Source organism: Bombus pyrosoma, linkage group LG17 (assembly GCF_014825855.1).
Source record: "Bombus pyrosoma isolate SC7728 linkage group LG17, ASM1482585v1, whole genome shotgun sequence".
Classification (NCBI taxonomy): domain Eukaryota; kingdom Metazoa; phylum Arthropoda; class Insecta; order Hymenoptera; family Apidae; genus Bombus; species Bombus pyrosoma.
Window position 1 is genome coordinate 1,089,116 of NC_057786.1, and position 19,514 is coordinate 1,108,629.

The window sequence follows — 19,514 nt, forward strand, 5'->3', positions numbered from 1 at the left end:
TACATTGGGGAGTAAAGAGGAAAAGAATTCTTTCAAATAATACGTGATTTGTGTTCCTCGATACAGATGATTTTGATTGAAAACTAATAATCGTCTATTTACATCGAAAAACGACAAATCATTGTAAATAGTACTACATTATAGATATAAAACGAAATGAATTAAGATTCTCACCATTTTGAAGCAATGACTTGGTGTTTTATATTAAATTTTCCATATTCACGACAAGCTCTTAGCGGTTGCTTCCTCTTTCGAATACGACACCGCGCGAAATGGTATAATTTCAAATTTTTATTAAAAAATTTACCACCAGAGTGCGCTTAGTTCAGGAACGTGTCACGTACTATCAGTACCCGAATATTACTCGGATTTTCTAGAAATTTATTTCGATATCCGTCTATTCACATGGAAATACGATAAATCTCTATAAATTGTGTTAACATATTGCGAACTAGTCGTTTTATTGCTAGCTATTCCCAGGATATAGTTAAATAATTTATCCCTAAATGACAACGATTAAAATAACGAGAATTTTTATGATCGGCTTGAAGCATTAAAATAAACACAAGAATTCTCACTGACGCGATCCGTCCGTAATATGTTAACAGCTGTGAATATAGGAATGGTTTAAATTATGATTCTTACCGTTTTGAAGCAATGCCGTGTCGATATGTATTAAATAATCCATATTTGTGACGAACTTTCTACAGTTGCTTCCTCTTTCCAATATGCCTCCGCGCGAAATGATGAAATTTCAAATTTTAATTCGTATTTCTGCCGTCAGGGCGCAGAAGGCTCAGGTACGTATTATATTCTATTAGTACCCTGACACTGTATTTTCTCGAATTATTTTCATACAAAATTCTATAAATCATGAAAAAAATTTGACCTTTTTGCCAATAAATTATATATATTATATTATAATTAAACACGAGTTTTTGTAGTAGTATAGATATCTTATCGATGAATAGTACCAATTTATGACGTAATTAGAATTTGAAATAAAAAAAATGGGGAAAGGAAGGAAAGCAAACGCTTTAATTTTCGATTTACATAATAAAGAGTAAATTTATACAATCAATTACAGTATCATATAAATAGTAACGACTATACGCAACATTACAAGTATTACAATATTCTTACGCGTGTAGTAAAAAACATCATCTGCACTATACTACACTTACACGATACTTATCGGTAATATTTACAATGCTCCGAAGCGAGCGGAATTTCCCTCATTTTCATCGAGAAGAAACGCTTAATAGCTCCCAAATGATTCGTGGAATCATTTGACAACCATAAAATGTCGAGATACTCAGAATATCAAGGCTTTTATCAGACGTGCCGACAATTTATAAAAGATTAGAATGTCTAACACGGTCCATGGATATTTATGACAATATTTATTGTTTACTAATAGTTATTACTTAAAGTAATAAATTGACGAATAAATCCTGAAAAAAATGAGCCTTGATATCGTTAAAAACTTTATATAATGTTCGCCAATGGAAAAGACTGGTCTAATCTTTCTTCTACAAAATTTTCCATGATTATCTTTACATAGCACTACATTATTTTAGTCAATTTCATATTTTTTCTTCTGCTTATCCATGCACTATGTTATGAGAAGCAATAAATGACACTGAAATCCTAAGAATATAATATAAATTAAGAATCGAAGTACGAAGTGCTACCAGAGCATCCATAATTATTCAGGTGAACGTACTCGCGAATGCAACACCATCAATTACAAAAATATCATCAATGAATTTTTTCCTCACTTGACACCGAAAGATCCGTATTTAACGATCATTTCTACGCAAAGGCACGTTATTCGAGTAGACATTATGCGCAAGAATTAATATGGCAAGAAGTTTTATTAAACAAGTCCCTGTAAAGAACTAACAGACTTTTTTCTACTTTCCTTGCAATTTATCACTTTTAATTTAGAAGATTTCGTTGATTAATTTATTCCATGATCGTTGATAAATTATTCCCTTTTTCACCAGAGCATTGAAGACAATAAGGAAATACTGCTGATGATAGTAAGAAAAATTGCAGGGACTACAATTCGTTGTTATATTGGTTAAGGCACTAGATATAATTGACGCTCATACTTCATTACAATATCGATTTTCGATTCCGTAGCATATGATACAAATATATTTTTATGTTCGTCATTATGATATCGTTACATTATATTTATTTATTGACAATAATTTTTGTGCAAAAATAATTTTGTATCTCATCTATATTTATTTTCATATATCAAAAATAATCATTTTTATAAGCCTTTCATTATCAAAATTTCAATCTAAATTCCATTACAAAGTGACAAACACGGTGTATGAATAAAAAGAAACTTTATCCACAACCTTTATTCGTAACTGAATAACTAATCAAGCGAAAAGAACCTTTGAAACCTTCCGTAATTAAATAAATATCTACTTCAGACAAGATTAATTTGTTCTTTCTTCACCTACTAAAGTAAATGTCTTCCAAATCTTACGATATTCATTTCATAAACTACTCGCACAGTTGGAATATTTATAAATATTTTTTGTATAATATGAATAGATCACATTCCTAAGTATAATATTACAATATGTTTCTTAAAAACAACCATTGTACACTTAAAAGATTGCAACATAAAAGATCGTGATTTTCGTGTTTGAACCAGTACTCTGTCTTTATATGATGTCTACGATATTTGAAAACGAAATTTTTTTAGAAGCTTTATGATACAGATCACAATAGAAAATTGTTATACTTGAAAATATGTATAATCGATTGTACAAATACTTCACATCTACGATCAATTAACGTAATACTTTATATTTGATAAGAATATAAATATTTATATAGTTCAAACAATAGCATATTTTGCAACCTAAGTAACCAACTATACATCGTAATATAAATTTGATAAAGTCAGCAACTACAATAAGCGTAAATTGATAAAAAAAAGTAATAGTAATGCAGACCTGCCCGCGGTCCGACACATGTATCAAAACACTTTTCCTATTCCATAATTTCATTATAAAACTACGATAATGGCCGTAGGTTTATATTAAGAAACGCTGGTATGTGAAAAGCATGTGACCAATATCGATGCTTTTAACAAATTTTAAATTTTACATCATTCCCTTCACTTCAAAGCTAGTAAACAATCTTCAACTTTACTACGAATGAGGGAAACTCATGGCATTAACCGTCTTATCGGTGGACAGGTCTGTAATAATTTAATCCTAATAAACTATGGCTTTTTATAAACATATGTATAGTCTAAAGTCTGTTGTTTTAAAAAAATATATATCAATATATATCAATATATATATATATATATATATATATATATATATATATATATATTGATATACGTTTCTTACTTTTCTTTTACCACATCTTTTGACTTTATTATAATACAATTATATTCTTAGAAAGAAAAAGATAAAAACATTATACTGTACTGTTATTCTAAATTCGAGCTTTTAGATTTCCAGTGATACTATATCATGTACAGTTCTATTCAATTTCGACATTATGAATCGTTTAAAAAATCTACAATCAGAAAGATTTAAATTGGATAAGAGCAAACACAATAAACTAAAGACAGCATAGCCGTATATTCGTTCAATTCATATTCATGGTTTAAAACTGATGCAATGATACAAGACATGGCAGTTGAACAAAAAAAAATGTATCGTTAATGTTAATTTAATAGATTAGCATTACATTTCTTTAATTTTAAAAATGACGAATTATCTTCAATTTTAAAAACGACATATTATCTTCAGGCACTGCAATAAGTTCTGAGTATATTTTACAGAACAAGATTAAATGGCACAAAATTGATATTCGTACTTTCAATTCTAATAAAATGTATATGATAATAAAATTTGTATTATATACCACTGAAAATATAAATGTTTTTCCCTTTACTTTATCTTAATTTCGTTTGTCCTTCTAAGACAAGAGTTTTAATTATGCAAGTATGATAGATAAAAGTTAACGATTAATATGGTATTAGGTAACGTATATCGTTAATATATGGTTATAAAATTGCTTAAAGAATAATTGGCAATGTACATCTTTTTTGTAAAATTCCTTATGGTTTTTCTATTGGCACATGACTAATTTTGTATTCATTTGCTGAAGTTTATAAATGTTCTCTTCCGCATCTACCCTTTGTACGAACATTTTACTATTTCCTGAATTTTGAAGATTAATACTTAAATCATATTGCAAAGATATATCTTTGCAACATTATTCATATACTTTATACTTTCACATAGACATTTTACTGATCCCAAAGAAAAAAGTATGGTATTGTTGCACACTACTCATGCCCTGCACTTCAAAGATCGGATTTGTCCTGCATGACTTCCTCTGAACAATTTCTGGAGGATAAATAAAGTAAGATCAAAAAGACTATACTATGGAAACATATATATATATATAAAGCTTAGATAAATACACTAACTCTTTCTTACAAATAAAAGTCAAGTATGCTTCTAATTTTGTATTTCATATTGTATCTAACATCGAATAAATTTACTAAGATTTCGAAATATTATTAACCGAGTTGGTGGAAAAGTACGATGAAAGAAAATTATTGATGACAAATAATGGATAAAAGTATTCTAAATCGGAAAATGTAGCAAGCGAAATTGCCCTGCAGCAAATCAGCATAAAAATGTAAAGAATAAAAATCTAATATTGTTAAATAAATATGCATTAGTTAAGCTAAATATTAAATTATTATAAATGTTAACCACCTAATTAATGCTACAGACACTAAATAGGCACAATTATTAGTATCATTTTGACAATACTTTAAAGTAAAGCTAGGTACTTATGAATGATCTTAGCCTTAAAGAACGGAACAGTGGCGAACTTTTGGTACAGTACGGACTGCAACGAACGATATAAATGAATTCTTCTCACAAAAACGTATATATACATTACAAGCGAAGAACATAGAATCAAAGTGATTGTAAATGCAGCACTGTTTTTGCAAAATATGCAAATTGTGCTATACATTATGGTCGCCTTAAAGCTCGCCTTAACCAATATGAGTATTTCAATCCATTACGTAAATTGTAACAAGTATCCATAAATTTCCGTTTGAATATTTCTGAAACGACGAAATTTCCACGACACATTTACATGCATTGTATTTAGTAATGGTAAACTTTGCATTGCGCTAAACATATATATAAATATAACACTAGAAATTTCAATCCAGTCTTTACATTCATGAATGAACATACCAATGTATGATATATTATTTACGTATAAGGATCTCGCATATATGTATATGTAAATGTTTTTCAACACTAAACATAAAGTGAAGAGAGTTTAAGGCACATAAACAATAGGCAAGTTGATCAAACATAGTTATGCAATGACAGCAAAAAAGAAAAATTGCATCATTTCTGATATACTAATTACAACCTTCTTAACGAAGCCATACTGAGGGAACTGCACTTGGCCTTTCGTGTCGGCTGAACCGACATAGGTGCTACTAGAACATCATCTCTAGATGGCGAGCCTGAACCACCATTACCCAGCTCCTGGAAAGACACACGAATATCCATTTATCCTATTTATATATACAATTTTTCTGTACATATATACAATACCAGTAGGGATTAAAACAATACTGATTTTACATTAATCACATTGGGTAAACAGAACAATTTAAACATTTAAACATTTAATTCACACTGGAAGCAAAACTAATAGAGAATAAGAAAGATACTTTAATATGAAAAATAACATCATGCAAGTTTGTAGGTATCATGAAGAAAAAATACTTCATACTTTTTTCTCATTGCAAATATATTTTACAAAGAAAAAACCAAACAAAGAAAAAAAGAAAGGATTCCAGCCTTGTTGATCTGTATAGCACATGACAGATATATGTAAACAGTAACAAAAAAAAAAAAAAAAAAAAAAAAAAGAAAAAAAGAAATAGAAAGGAAAAGAAAATCTCAGTTAATACAAAATGCCTCTAATAGAGCAAAGTTAACTTAATAAAAATATAAATTTTTAGCTTTTCTAGAATCCATTTTAAGAGAATCGTCTTAATCATGAATAGCATAAAATTAAGTTTCTCTATTTAATTTGTGACACGAAGTATTTTGATCCAGTTGAAACACTGTGTGTCGTCACATTCCTAAAAGGAATTTTATCTGTTGAAAGTAAAATTCTAATAACCCTCCTCTCTACTCCCTTTCACGAGAGGAGACGTTAAATTGTATTAATATTTCCTATATATTCTAGAGCGAATATTAGTAAGCACTATTATAATATTTAGCTAATATCCAATAAAATAAACGCAATACGGTATACTTACGTGATAGAGTATACAAATTTATCCACTAACGTTATTTCCGCATAAGTAAAAAAAACAAATATCGTGAAAAGGACATAATTCGCACACATTATGGATGAATTAACGTATCTCATAAAATAAGAAACCAAATAGAACAACAAGTTAAGATGAATATAAGAAAATGATGTATTATGTTGTATATACAATAAATTAATCTCCTCCAATATTTGCATAAATGTATTAAAATAATGAAAATAGGAGATGAAATAAATTATTTCAATGTTATAATATCAGATGTTTACATAATATTTTTATAGAGATATACACAAGAAGAAAATATTGTAAACGGCAAAGTGATTTTACAATTATGCATTCAAGCAAACTTCTATAAAAGCGATAGAAATAGGACGTGCAATTCGAAATTGAACGCGTTAATATTATATATATATATAAAAAAAAATTTGATTAATATATTGAACTCATTTCAATATGAACAGATCAATATGAAAGAGACAACAATCTCCTGTCGTGAAATGAAAGTAAATAAGGGGAAAAGAAAAAAGAAACAGCATAAGCATATAATAAAGAAAGATGCATGTGATAATAAACTGTCAACTAACGTTAATATTGTTGCAACTAGCAAGCCGCATCTGTGCAAGTTGTTGACTCGCCGGAGTAAGGCTGTTAGTGGATCCGAATGGCGACATCATTGTTGACATTGCTCTCTTTAATTTGCTTGGAGTTTTATTAAAACTAAACGCCCTGCCAACTTTCATCCGAGTACGAGATGCGAACCTGAAGAAAAACAGTTGTTACAAACTCATTTAAATTTAAACATTTAGACAAAAAACAAAAGCGATATTGAAATTTTATTTTCCTTTAATAGTTTACTCGACTACATAAACTAAAATGACTTCTTTCAATAATATAGTAATATTTAATATATAATTAAATGGAGGAAAATAAATTTTCAAGCAAACAAAGGAATTAGCGAACTTAAATAAAATCCCAAACCGTAATAAACCAGTTCAAGTAAATATTACACCATAATAGTTACTAATGAGCATGCAAAAATTGAATTATAATAAGTAATTTTTTATTCTGTTCATGCTGAAGTATTACATCACAACTATAAATCTATATTACAAATGTAAGAGTAATGAATAGGGCTTAATTGCGAGGTTACAGAGTCTTTCCAAATTATTAAAATCTTTTATGGCTTATAAAATAAAAGAAGTAATTAAAATTCATTAATGATACATAATTAAATACTAAAACTTGAACCACTAAGTAGGTGGTGCTGAAAATTTAACCCCTTAACGACTAAGAATAATGGAAACTTAACTATATAAATAGCAATTATTTAGATTCATTACTCACTAAAAAATATATCTCTCTTGGTCCAATATTATAATTAATAAAACATAATTTAATATACAGCAATTTACGTATATCGAAACTTAGGAAACTAAGAAACTGTAAACTTAGTCAAGTCGTATAAAATATATCTTTACTTTGGTTCAATCTCTATTGAGAAACGTAAATACTGCATACGATCGTAAATATCGCTATATCACAGTCAGTAGTGCTACCAATTATCTCAATGTAGGATTTTGTTGTACCATAAAAGCTATTACAAATCCTAAGGAGATTACATACAAATAAATAACAAACAATTTAAAGCTAAAATGCCATTCAGTATAATCACTAATATGTATTATTCTTTTATTAATCAACATGTAGAAAGTCTGATGTTCGTATAAAATATGAAATCATCGAGGGGTCAAATAGATAGATATTAAATATTTTAATCGCATATTAATGATTTTAAACAGGCTGATAATATTCAATATTATGCTTGAACTGGTGAAATTTTTTGCGAAGTTATTTAATTTTCTATATTTTTACACTAAAGAATGCAATTGATTTATTTAAACAAGCAGGGAACAAAGGACCAAAGCGAGTAAAAAAAAAGATAATCAGCCTGGTGCGAAAACTGACGGTAGTGGGACATGTAACGTGGTTTCACACATGCTATTGAGTAGGAACACATACGGGTCCATATACTCCAGGTAAAAATTATGAAATAGGCTCCTGCAACCAAACGAGTCGTCGCCCCATTATTTTTTGTTAACATGCAATACAGGAGAAAAACAGTTTAGAACGACTGATAAATCTTCCCCTTTACAAATATGCATATTTTTTCTATAAAAATGTCTACTTTATCGAATAGATTCATACCAATTTTTGTATAACATATAATACAGATATAGAACACGCAAAGGTCTTATTTTTAGCATATCCTAAATATGAATATAATAAGAAGATTCTATGTGAATATGTGTACTATAGTTCAGCAAAACTTAATAGCAATGCAAAAAAGTATATTATAAGCTAAGCTATTCTAGGAGCATAATACTAATTAATTATATATTTATCATTCTTATATCTAATAAATTTCTTTAATCTATTTATATGAGAAAATCATCTTTTAGAAGTGCTTCTCTACAAAAAACTGTAAGTACTATTTTTATCATATCTACAAACACCGTTTTTATCTTAAATAATGTTCCATTCACAATATAATTTCTTTCAATTTCTTTTACAATAAAAAACGGACTTACAGTTATAAGAGAGATACGATCATATGCGATGTTAACGATATACGACAGGTACCAATTAAGTTTCAACTACTTACTTAAATGCTTTACTTAATGTTCCTAATGCTACATCGCTTGTGTCAATTTCAAGTTGATGCGAATCAAGACTTATCAGGAACGTATCCTGCAAATATAGAAATAAAAATAATAATTACTAATAAGCTGCAAACAGTAATAATATATAAGCAAGGTGAATACTAAAACATACCGCATCAGCTTTACACACTGTATTAGCCATTTGTCTACACAAGGTTCGTAAATAATTTGTCTTATTTACTTCCTCATCAGTAATTGTAAATGAAAATAATTTTTCCTTTAACTCTTGATTACTTCTCACCATTAAAGCAAACACTTTATGACATTCTATAAATAATATACATAAAACAAAAAGTGTATTTTTCATATTTGTTCTACTTTACTTTATTTAACATATACATCTTAAACTCTTCACAAACATTTTATAAATCTTTACACGTACGAAATAATTGATAGTGTTATAAATTTTGTAATCATGTTTTTCTTATAAAATAAAAAAAAATTACTATAAAAATAAGAAATATATATCTATTACATGTTTAAACACAATTTAGTTCATTATTAATAATATTGTATTATTTTATAATATTGTTCGCTATAAACTTACCATCCGTTTCTCGAATATCAACAACCTTTTTTATCGTACTAAGTGATAACATCTTAATATGTTTATAGGGTTTTCCTTGACTTAGTTTAGTTGTATGCAATCCATTTGCTGTATTAGGACTTTTTAACGAATTAAAAGCCTTTGACCTTTTTTTGCATATTTCGAGAGTATCGGTAAACAAAAACAAAACTAAATGATCCCCACGTCCACTTAGACCCTCACCAAGTTCCATCACATCACATTTGCCAATAAATGATCGGTGTGAAGAAACTAAATGCGGTGGACAGTTGTCAATTTCGTTAAAAATATCAAACATAACCAATTGACCTTCAGTTTTTCTTTTATCCTCGTTTATATAGGTCATAACTTCTTTAATACTGCTAATTGATAACTCCAAAGCGCTATGATCTGGATTATTTTTATTTGTATGTTTAAGGATATCTGCAAAACATTAATGTGTAAAAATATTAATTACTATGCAAAATTTATTATTATCTTAATTATTTAACTCGTTCGGTATAAGCATCAATTATAGTCGGCAATTGACAAATCTACAATCGAGTGTTGACTACAATGGACAACCGTAAATACATGATGACTAATAATGATCAAATATTAGATAAAAGTATCAACCGTGAGATAACACTATGCCATAAACGATTGTCGTACCTAAGAGATAATAACTTTAATAAATACATATACTTGCCGTTTAATAACAAACTAATACTGGGTAACCTTTGTACTGGTTTAATTAACAGTTCCTTTAAACTTTGTCTGCCACATTCAGGTTTCGTCTGACAAACCTTCAGAAAAGCATGAAATCGTGGTTTGTTTTGATCACATTGATCGAGCATTTCCTTTGTATTTTCGAAGAAGTTGACATACGGTGGATACGCCTTGACTAGGTCAGGTGCGAACTTCAGAAATATATTACCTATACTATTGTCCTCCATCCAATGAGTAGTGCTGTATCTCAGTTCTTCCAACATTTTTTTATGAACTTCATAAATAGGTGGAAAATTGCCAAATATAATTTTAGCTTCTGTGCAATTTAATAACTCGCCAGTTGTATCTATAAGATCTTCTAGTGGAGATTTAAACAGCTAGAAACATAAATAATATTACAAATATGTAATATTATATGTATAATGTTAATTTATTGTTTGTTTCAGCGTAATATATAATGAGACAGATCTTACCGTCATAATTGTACTGAGAATACCAACATAATTAGATTCTGTTTGTACTAATTCTAAGAAAACTTGATGACGCGGAGATAAATTTTTTCTAGAGGTGTCTGTATTAACAGCTTCCACTTCTGGAATATCTGGCAGTTATTAATAATTCAAATTTATATTATCTTCCCCTTCATATGGTTCATATTAGATATTGTCAATATTTAAAGTAAAACATAGGGAATTTAAATTATGTATATTGTTAGTATAATCGTGTTAAATGAAATATAAAAATACAATACTTCATTTAACAAAAGAAATGAACCACAAAGGAAGGGAAGATGTACTTAGTAGGGACTGTGAAAAAAAAAATTAAAATATTTGTAATTGTTAGTTGTAGGATATTTTTAAATTACATCTGTCAAATCTATAATTATGTTTTATAAACAACTAACCATCAAGTAATGGTTTGTCTGGACTCGTTGTACAATCAAGAAAGCTTCCACTAACACTTAAATGTCCTGCATCACTGATGCTGGATCGTCTCTTATGCAATGCTGGCGAATCTGCACCATTTTGAACCAGACTAGATAAAGTTTCTGCTAAGCGTTTGCGTTTTCGTCTTGTAGATGCTGTACTTGGAGTAGCAGCTTGTTGACTATCACGTCTAGCTGATACAGTTGGTGATAGAACGGATTCCAAATACTAAATGTAAAATAAATAATTGAGAATGAGAAATATATAAAATATTTTAATAAACTTACATCTTCAAATAAATATTCCTTTTCGTCAGCTGCACCCTCATTCTGCACAGACGTCCAAAACCATTCTGCTTTTACGATATGTGCTCTCACAGAAGCCAAATCTGGTAATGCATTTACGTTTGATTCATCTACAACCTAAAATGATAGTAACTTATTATAATTCTAATCTGTTTATATTTACCATGCCTAATTAATACAAACAAATAACGTATATGTATATTGTAACATATAATACACAAATTCTATTTATTTCTCTTATAATATAACAAAAACATATATTATATAAATTGTTAAACATTTATAAAGGACGAAGTACTAATTATGCAATTCGTTATTACTACAGATTAAGGGAACACACTCTAATACATTACAAAAACAACACAAAAATAGGAATTCTATATACTTTTAAACTACTATATCCTAGTATATAACAAAACATTCATAAATAATTTCTCTAAAATTAACAATTTCTATTCTTGCTAATTGTAAGTTTTTATTTAGTGTTAAAATACCCTAATAACCTCATCCCTACTTGTCTACAACTTGTCATTTAGTGGAGCATGTTATTAACCTTTAATTCCATAATTTAACATAATACCCATTAAAAAAAATAAAAGTACCAAAGATAATGGCTTGTCCTTCTGTTTGTCCAATTTTATATGATCATCTTTCAGAATGCAACTTTTAGAAGACATATTTAAATAACTTTCATCTGATGCAAAAGAACTTCTTGAGCCATATTCAGAAGTTGATAATTTTGCTACCTTAGCAGGGATGGGCAGGGGACTAGGTAAAGGAGTATATTTTTGCTTCTGATGAATTTCTGGAATTTGCTTGCATGAATTAATAACCACATACTGTTTAAGCATTGGAGAAAAATTTAAATGGCTGAGTTTTGACAAAATGGAAGAGTTCAGTTTACATGTACTAAAAAAACCTTTGTTTTTCGTCATTGGCATAGATGAATCATACAAAAGAGAATCATTAAGTTCTAAATCATGTTGTCTTAATAAATTAGGATGAGAATGCATTCTTTTTAGTTTGAATTTTTCCAGAGAACAAATTTTATGAATTGTAATACAAGATTTAGCTTTCCGCCACTTGATATACCGTTTAGGAGATATAACTTTTCTGTTAAAAAAAAAGGAATTTCGTGCACACTGCGTATTCTTACAAAACTGTAACAAATTAGTTTTTCTAGTAGAATACTGCTTGTTTACATGTTGAGTAACCTTCTTTTTACATAATGTAGAAGAGTTAAAATTATATAATCCTTGTTGAGTGCACACATTTTTATTACCAGTGTTATAATTCGAAAAAGCATTAAACATGCTGTTCTTAATTCTTTTATCATTACATAGAAAAGAAGATGATGAAGATAAAGACATAGAATGCATATCCAACGTAGTAGATGTAACAGGAAAATTGCTTTCTTGTAATGCATTAACGTCATTTGTTTGTATTACATTAGACATACTAACGCCAGAATCAGCTCGTTCTATAGAAAACTCAGACATAAAAGATTCATCTGATACACTTGGATAATCATATAAATTATCATCCATACAAATCGCTGAATCCTGACTAATATCATTTAATATAGAATAAGCACACTTATTTTCTTTAAGTTCAAAATGTTGAGGAACATAAGAACAGAAACAATGTGAAAAGTGTCTTGTACTCATCTTTTTGATTAAATTTGTATTATTAACATGGAAAGTATGTGAAGAATTTATCAGTTTTGTGTTAGGAATGGTATTAGTGTATGGATTATAAAAAGTGAAGGAAAATGGTTTTGTTTTTAAATAAGGATATGGAATATAATTAGGATTTTTAGTACATGGCAGCGTGTCAAAAGTATTGTTTGATTTCTTGTACTGATGACTTCCTAAATCTGTTACCTAAAGGATGTATTACATATGTTTGTTTTACATATTTTTTACTTTATGAAATATGTAAAATATTGTATTGTATAAACTTACCACATGTGTGCAATTTGGATCATCAATTTCTGTAGATTCACCTCCCTGTTGTTGTAAAACCTCACACATATGACGTTTCTCTTCATCAGGAAAACCAAAGAAACATACTTTTGCACCGAAAAATGGTTTTAGCTTATAAGTTGTAATCTGCACAAAAATAATTATATCGTATATTAAATGTTATATATATTAAATGTACCATTGTTATTGGCAAAACTATTTTTACTATCTATATAATAAAAATTGAACAGTAAAATATTTGAATATAGTTATTAATATAATTATTACCAGTTCTTCATTATTTCCATAACTGGAAATATCGTCTTTGGCATTCCATAATGCTGTCACCCACTCCATAGACATAATAGGGACCCGAAATGTAACAGCATATCTATACTTATCTCCACCACAACAATTAGCAATGAGATGCGTCACCTTTGCACCCATTTCTTTCCTAATACTTCCACCCATATTGTGAATCATATTAATCAACTTGGTCTATGATATTAAAAATTAACATCATAATATTTCTATTATTATGATCTACATTATATCAATTAATAAGATGAAACTAACCAATTCATCCTTTTTCCTAAATCCAGTAAACACTACTACTGTGCCCACCATGGCTTGTGTATACATTGGTCTAGTAATACTAGGTAATGAGTCCTTTTTTTCTGCCAACTGCAGAAGTGCTGTTGGTCCCAATATTCTACAACGTGTTAAATTAAACCAACCAAAAGTCAGATTCTTTTGATTATGTTTCAACATGTTACAAATTATATGAAATTAAATATGACAAACCTATGTGCACTTTTATGAAGAGCATCATATTCAGGTCCCTCGAACTTCTTTAAGATGAAGTAAGTACAATATGATGTATCTTCTACATGTTCTAAACCAGTTTCAGATTTGAGAACAGGTACGCTAAACTGCTGAGCAGCAGCACCAAGTGCAGGATCATCACCAGCTGCACCAATCAAGCATATCCTTTTCTTACGTGGTATAATCAGAGCTGAAATTTAAACAAATTTCCAGCTATCATAAGTGAAATTTAATGAAACAATACTATCAATAACATTTTGGGTCAAGGTTTAATATTTTACAAATATTTCATCATTTACATAACAAAATCAATAATTTAAATTTAAAAAATTTATTTATAAATTTAATTATAAATTTATTTTCAGTTACAAAATGTATTATGAATAAAGTAATACAAATTTTAAAAACTAAGAAAAAAGTAATTTTTATGAAATTTAAATTATTAATACGAAAATTATTGATTATTATTATTTATTTGTTTATAATTCGACAATAATTTCACTATCTAAAATTTTTTAAATACCTAAAGTCCAAACACACAGTAATTATGGTTAGAAATAACTAAATTTATGTGTGTATAATTCCTAAATGCAATAAATACATAGAAAGGGCAATAAATATAATGACTGTGTACCCATACACAAAGGGTGCCATAAACCCCTATTATCTCATGCCTAATCTCATTTAATCTAATGCAGGTACCAACCACTAATATCTTATATTGTTCTATTACAATTGACCCGTAACTAATTGTATGTAAATAATGACTAATCCTATTCTAAACAAGAAATATGACTAGAAAATGCAAAGTGTAAATATTTTTCCTAAATCTACAAACTACTGATATAGAAGAAATACTTGGAAAAGATGTACTGAAATACTTTTGATGATTTCATTTTGAAAAATGTTTCAAATAATTCTGTTACTAAATAATAAACGTTAAAAATAAGAGAATTTTATTTAATTATTTATTATTTATCCATTAATTAATAATAAAAAAATATTAAAAATGAAATGAATATAACTAAAGTTTTGTAGAGTAAGTAAAATATAAATAATTGTGCTAGTAAACAATGAAAATAATATTTAATATGTAAAAATTAAATTCTTCGTTTATTTAAAAAACAACAAACTGACTGATAACATAAGTTTAAATCAGAATATTTTTAAATGATTTTGCTTAAATTGATATTGCTTTCAAATACGTGTCTACATATTCTATTAGTAAATAATGAAAATAATTCGTGAGATGTAATGTATAATAAATAATCTGTATCTTAGATGACAGCAGATGATTTTAACCTTAAAATGACATGAAGATAAATATGAAAGATAATTAAATTCAAAACAAGTATATAACGAACTGTAGGGAAGCTCATAAAGACATTTCGAACTACCAAATTTCTGACGTAATTTTGGAGAATAAGTCAAGGCCAATTTTATGAGAAACCGTTGACATTCATCCCGCGTAAAATTCAAAACACAATATAAAAGTGTATAAGAGAAGTAGCGGATATGATACGTCGATTTATCTATGGATCAGAATGAGTGACAGATATAAGACACAAGCATTGTCGCGTGAGTTTTGATAAAGAGTGAGGTACGGTTAGTCCATACAGGTGCCTATGGTATATGCAACAATTAACAATGTAGATCAATAGCTAAACATAATAGTAAAGATAAAAATATTAGCGAACTTACGCTCGCTTCTAACTGCCTCTTCACTATTTATATCACTGATACTGCTGTGGACACTTTGCTCTTCCATTTTGGCCGTTAGTTACAACATCGTTCTTCTCGTACGCTCTTCTTCGTACTGATCATTGAGAGCGCCTCCTATGGGCTACAAGCGAATCCAGTGAGAGAAAGGACCCGGAAAAATAAAGAACAGTGAAGCTTGATGGCGCAGCATATAGCGCCCTTGAATCTTATAGACAAAACACAAGTTCAAATCCTGAACAGGGTTCCCTCAGGTGTATTATTTTCACGGACCCTACAGTACATAAGATTCCTCAGATCTATATATGTATACGTATACATGTATAAGCATATGTATATATATATTTGGATATTGGCACCAAACGACACTTTTTACCATCAGCATTTATTTAAAATCCATTATGAATATAACAGTCGAATAATCCACGGTTCTTCTGCTAAATTCGCAAGTGTCATGAAGTGGCACAGAAACGTAATTATCAGTAGTGCCGTGATTTTGCTACTTATCACCGTTTCTCGCTCGACATTCTTCTCGCATCTATTACTCACTGATTGCCGAGATTCTGTTTCTCTTTTCCTTCCTGTAACGAGGACACACAATAAATTTCACTCACTTCAGATTGCTATGCAAAAATCGCCTTATCTCTTACAAAGGGATTGATAAGTTCAAATTGAAATGAAATTTCAGTGCGGTATTAAACTATGATTTATAAGGTTCAGAAAGGATTACGTATATAAAAGAACCTAAGATGGGAAGCAGTGGTGTAAGAACATTTCGCAATTTTAAATATTGAAAACTAACAATAACTATCAGCTAAAGACAACACGCGCTGTTAACACTACTGATATTAGTGTGAAGTTGATGATTATACTAGATCTCTATATATCACTGCGTATCGCGTAATACCAATTATTTTTTTACTACCGCATTCTTAAATTGCACAAATAACAGCAAATTGTAAATTATATAATGTTTAATTTGACAAGAGCGCAATATAAATTCCAATTTAACAAAGAAAATGTTGCAAAATTAAGAGTAACTTAGATTATAGCATTATTACATTTCTTTTCAAATGGATGGTAGCATTGACAAATTTACGCTACCATTTTTCAAGCGTTTAAACTTCTGAAACAGTAAAACTATAACGATTAACCGTAATTATAGCGACTCAAAAGCAACATTCAAAGAAATAACATACAAAAAATGATCGACACAATACAAAATAGTCAATACAATTAATAACCTATTATTATTTTATCATTTATGATATATATGTACGTGTAAGTAAGATGACAGAGATCATATGCCTTTTTCCGCAAAATACGTAAAGGTTTTGTGTAGTAGTAAAATAGTGTTCAACACGCCAACTACCACGCAATTTTCATATGTTTCGCGCTGTATTGTTCGCAATAGATTAAAATATACTACACCATAACATATAATTTATGCAAAATGTTATATTGTATTTGCACAATTTTCTCTGACAATGTTATCTAGATCATTCACATTGTTGATAATTTTTTAGTTCTTTGATTTTATCTTATGAAATCATTCTAAGAAATTTATTAAAACGTGTATCGTCAATGTTCGCCGAGGCAGTTAACATGTTAATAAAATAGAATAAAATAAAATAAAGGAAAGTATAAAGATATCTGTCGCTGGATTCCGTTTCCTCTTCCTGCCATTAACTATATTCATTTACACATTTATGCAATACCAAATTTTTACGTGGCCTCATGCATATCAATCTACACGTGCATTCTAAGAATCAAATAATCAATCCTACTATCGATAACTTCCGTTCAATTCACTGTCACCTGACACGGATCTCTCGTGGAAATCCTTCGCTCTTCCACATTCACACGTTGTATCATCGTATCTATGTGCATGTCATCGTGTGGATAAAAAATATTATCTTTTATTTATCTCTTTTACTATTCTAGATATAAATACATTATATTGTAATATACATTTATACATATATAATTAACATGTGTATTACCTTTTTCATGAATTGGAGTATTGCGACTAATTTATATTAAAGGATAAAAGAAAAATACAAGTGCTAGAATCAGACAAATCTTGAAACAATATAGCAATCTATATATATATATATATATATATATATACTAATATACAAAACTTACAATTATATATTATATAGTTAATTAGTATTATTCGATTTAATTTACAACCTGTAATGTTTCATTGAACAACTTTTACTTTTTCTATTATATAAATAATATGGAACATTACTACATCTTGCATCTTCATTTAAGTAAATGTAATTTCTGCCAATACTAGTTTTCTGGATACTAGTTTTTCGTTTCAAAACATTGAAATGAACTGCCGAAATTACGTAAATTCATTTTATCGATCGTAAAACTGTGCGTGTCTAATCATTCTTGAATGTATTCGTTAAAAAATGATATCGAAAGTATACTACATCTTATCACATATCATTACATGTTACTAATTTATGCACCAGTTACATTGGGAAGCAAACATTTAACATACTTAAAAAATCTTCTGTGACATACTTGTGATGTATTATTTTATATGCATTTAAATAAAAGGTGTCAAACTCAGGCACCATTGGTACTTCTTTAAGAAACAGAAGCGCTTCAATGTATACAAATTTATATAAATCTCTTGCTTTTAAATCTTTCATACATTTCGTGTTAAATTTCAAATTTATATCTAAAATCCATCTAATACATATTTTATCCCTGGAACTATATGCTATTAACAAACTTCCTAATTTGCATGTTAAAAATTACTTTATTGTGGATGCTACATACCGAAAATAAGAATAAATATCTTTATCATATATTACATTTATATATTAAAAAAATATTTTATTCAAATATTTCATAAATATAAGAATATTATAAAACTACGTTACGGTTTAAAAATATAAAAGTGGTTGTACCATTCCAGGGTTATTATATCTGGATATATCCAAATAAAAGCACCATCTTCAAAATGATTCCTATATGGTGTTGTATTCTTATTCAAATTAAAATCCTATATTCATTTTGATTAGTTTTTATTCACTGATTTTTATCGAAATCTTACTACATATTTACTATTAAAAATAAATTGCAGATTTGCATCTTTCTTTATAAATATTCTTTGATTAAACAAGAACAATTATTTATAAAATTAATATATTTGAATTTGTTTAATCCTATTCAAATTCTTTAATACCCTTAATACAACAAATTAAGTTTATATTCAAATTCCTCAGTTTCTTCGTATTTTTTTACCGGCATCCTACTAATAATGTAAGGTTTATGATATAAATAAATATTAATTTCATATAGACTAACTTTTTATAAACAACACTAAGTATGTTCAATAAAAATATGATTTAATACTAATTACAGCGAAGGTACTCACTGC

The 19,514-nt window shown here is 28.4% G+C and overlaps 1 protein-coding gene across 7 annotated transcripts; it reads right to left on the minus strand.

Annotated features, from left to right (window-relative positions):
- Window positions 1-1,041: 1,041 nt before the first annotated feature.
- LOC122576818 (protein ECT2) lies at window positions 1,042-19,312 on the minus strand. Of its 7 annotated transcripts, XM_043747595.1 has the most exons (19): window positions 16,759-19,312; window positions 16,485-16,689; window positions 16,091-16,382; window positions 14,369-14,579; window positions 14,141-14,276; window positions 13,853-14,062; window positions 13,565-13,711; window positions 12,203-13,483; window positions 11,583-11,717; window positions 11,274-11,523; window positions 10,843-10,970; window positions 10,350-10,746; window positions 9,644-10,084; window positions 9,209-9,363; window positions 9,039-9,124; window positions 8,342-8,434; window positions 6,961-7,135; window positions 5,458-5,576; window positions 1,042-4,400 (listed from the first exon to the last, which is right to left on the minus strand). In XM_043747595.1, the coding sequence occupies exons 3-19, from the start codon at window positions 16,155-16,157 to the stop codon at window positions 4,358-4,360; spliced, it is 4,074 nt and encodes a 1,357-aa protein (XP_043603530.1). In that variant the 5' UTR covers window positions 16,158-16,382; window positions 16,485-16,689; window positions 16,759-19,312; the 3' UTR covers window positions 1,042-4,357. The 7 variants fall into 7 exon arrangements, with proteins under 7 accessions (XP_043603530.1, XP_043603532.1, XP_043603531.1 ...); XM_043747597.1 differs by having other exon boundaries at window positions 16,091-16,689; window positions 16,911-19,312; XM_043747596.1 differs by having other exon boundaries at window positions 16,091-16,689; window positions 16,853-19,312.
- Between the last annotated feature and the right edge of the window lie 202 nt (window positions 19,313-19,514).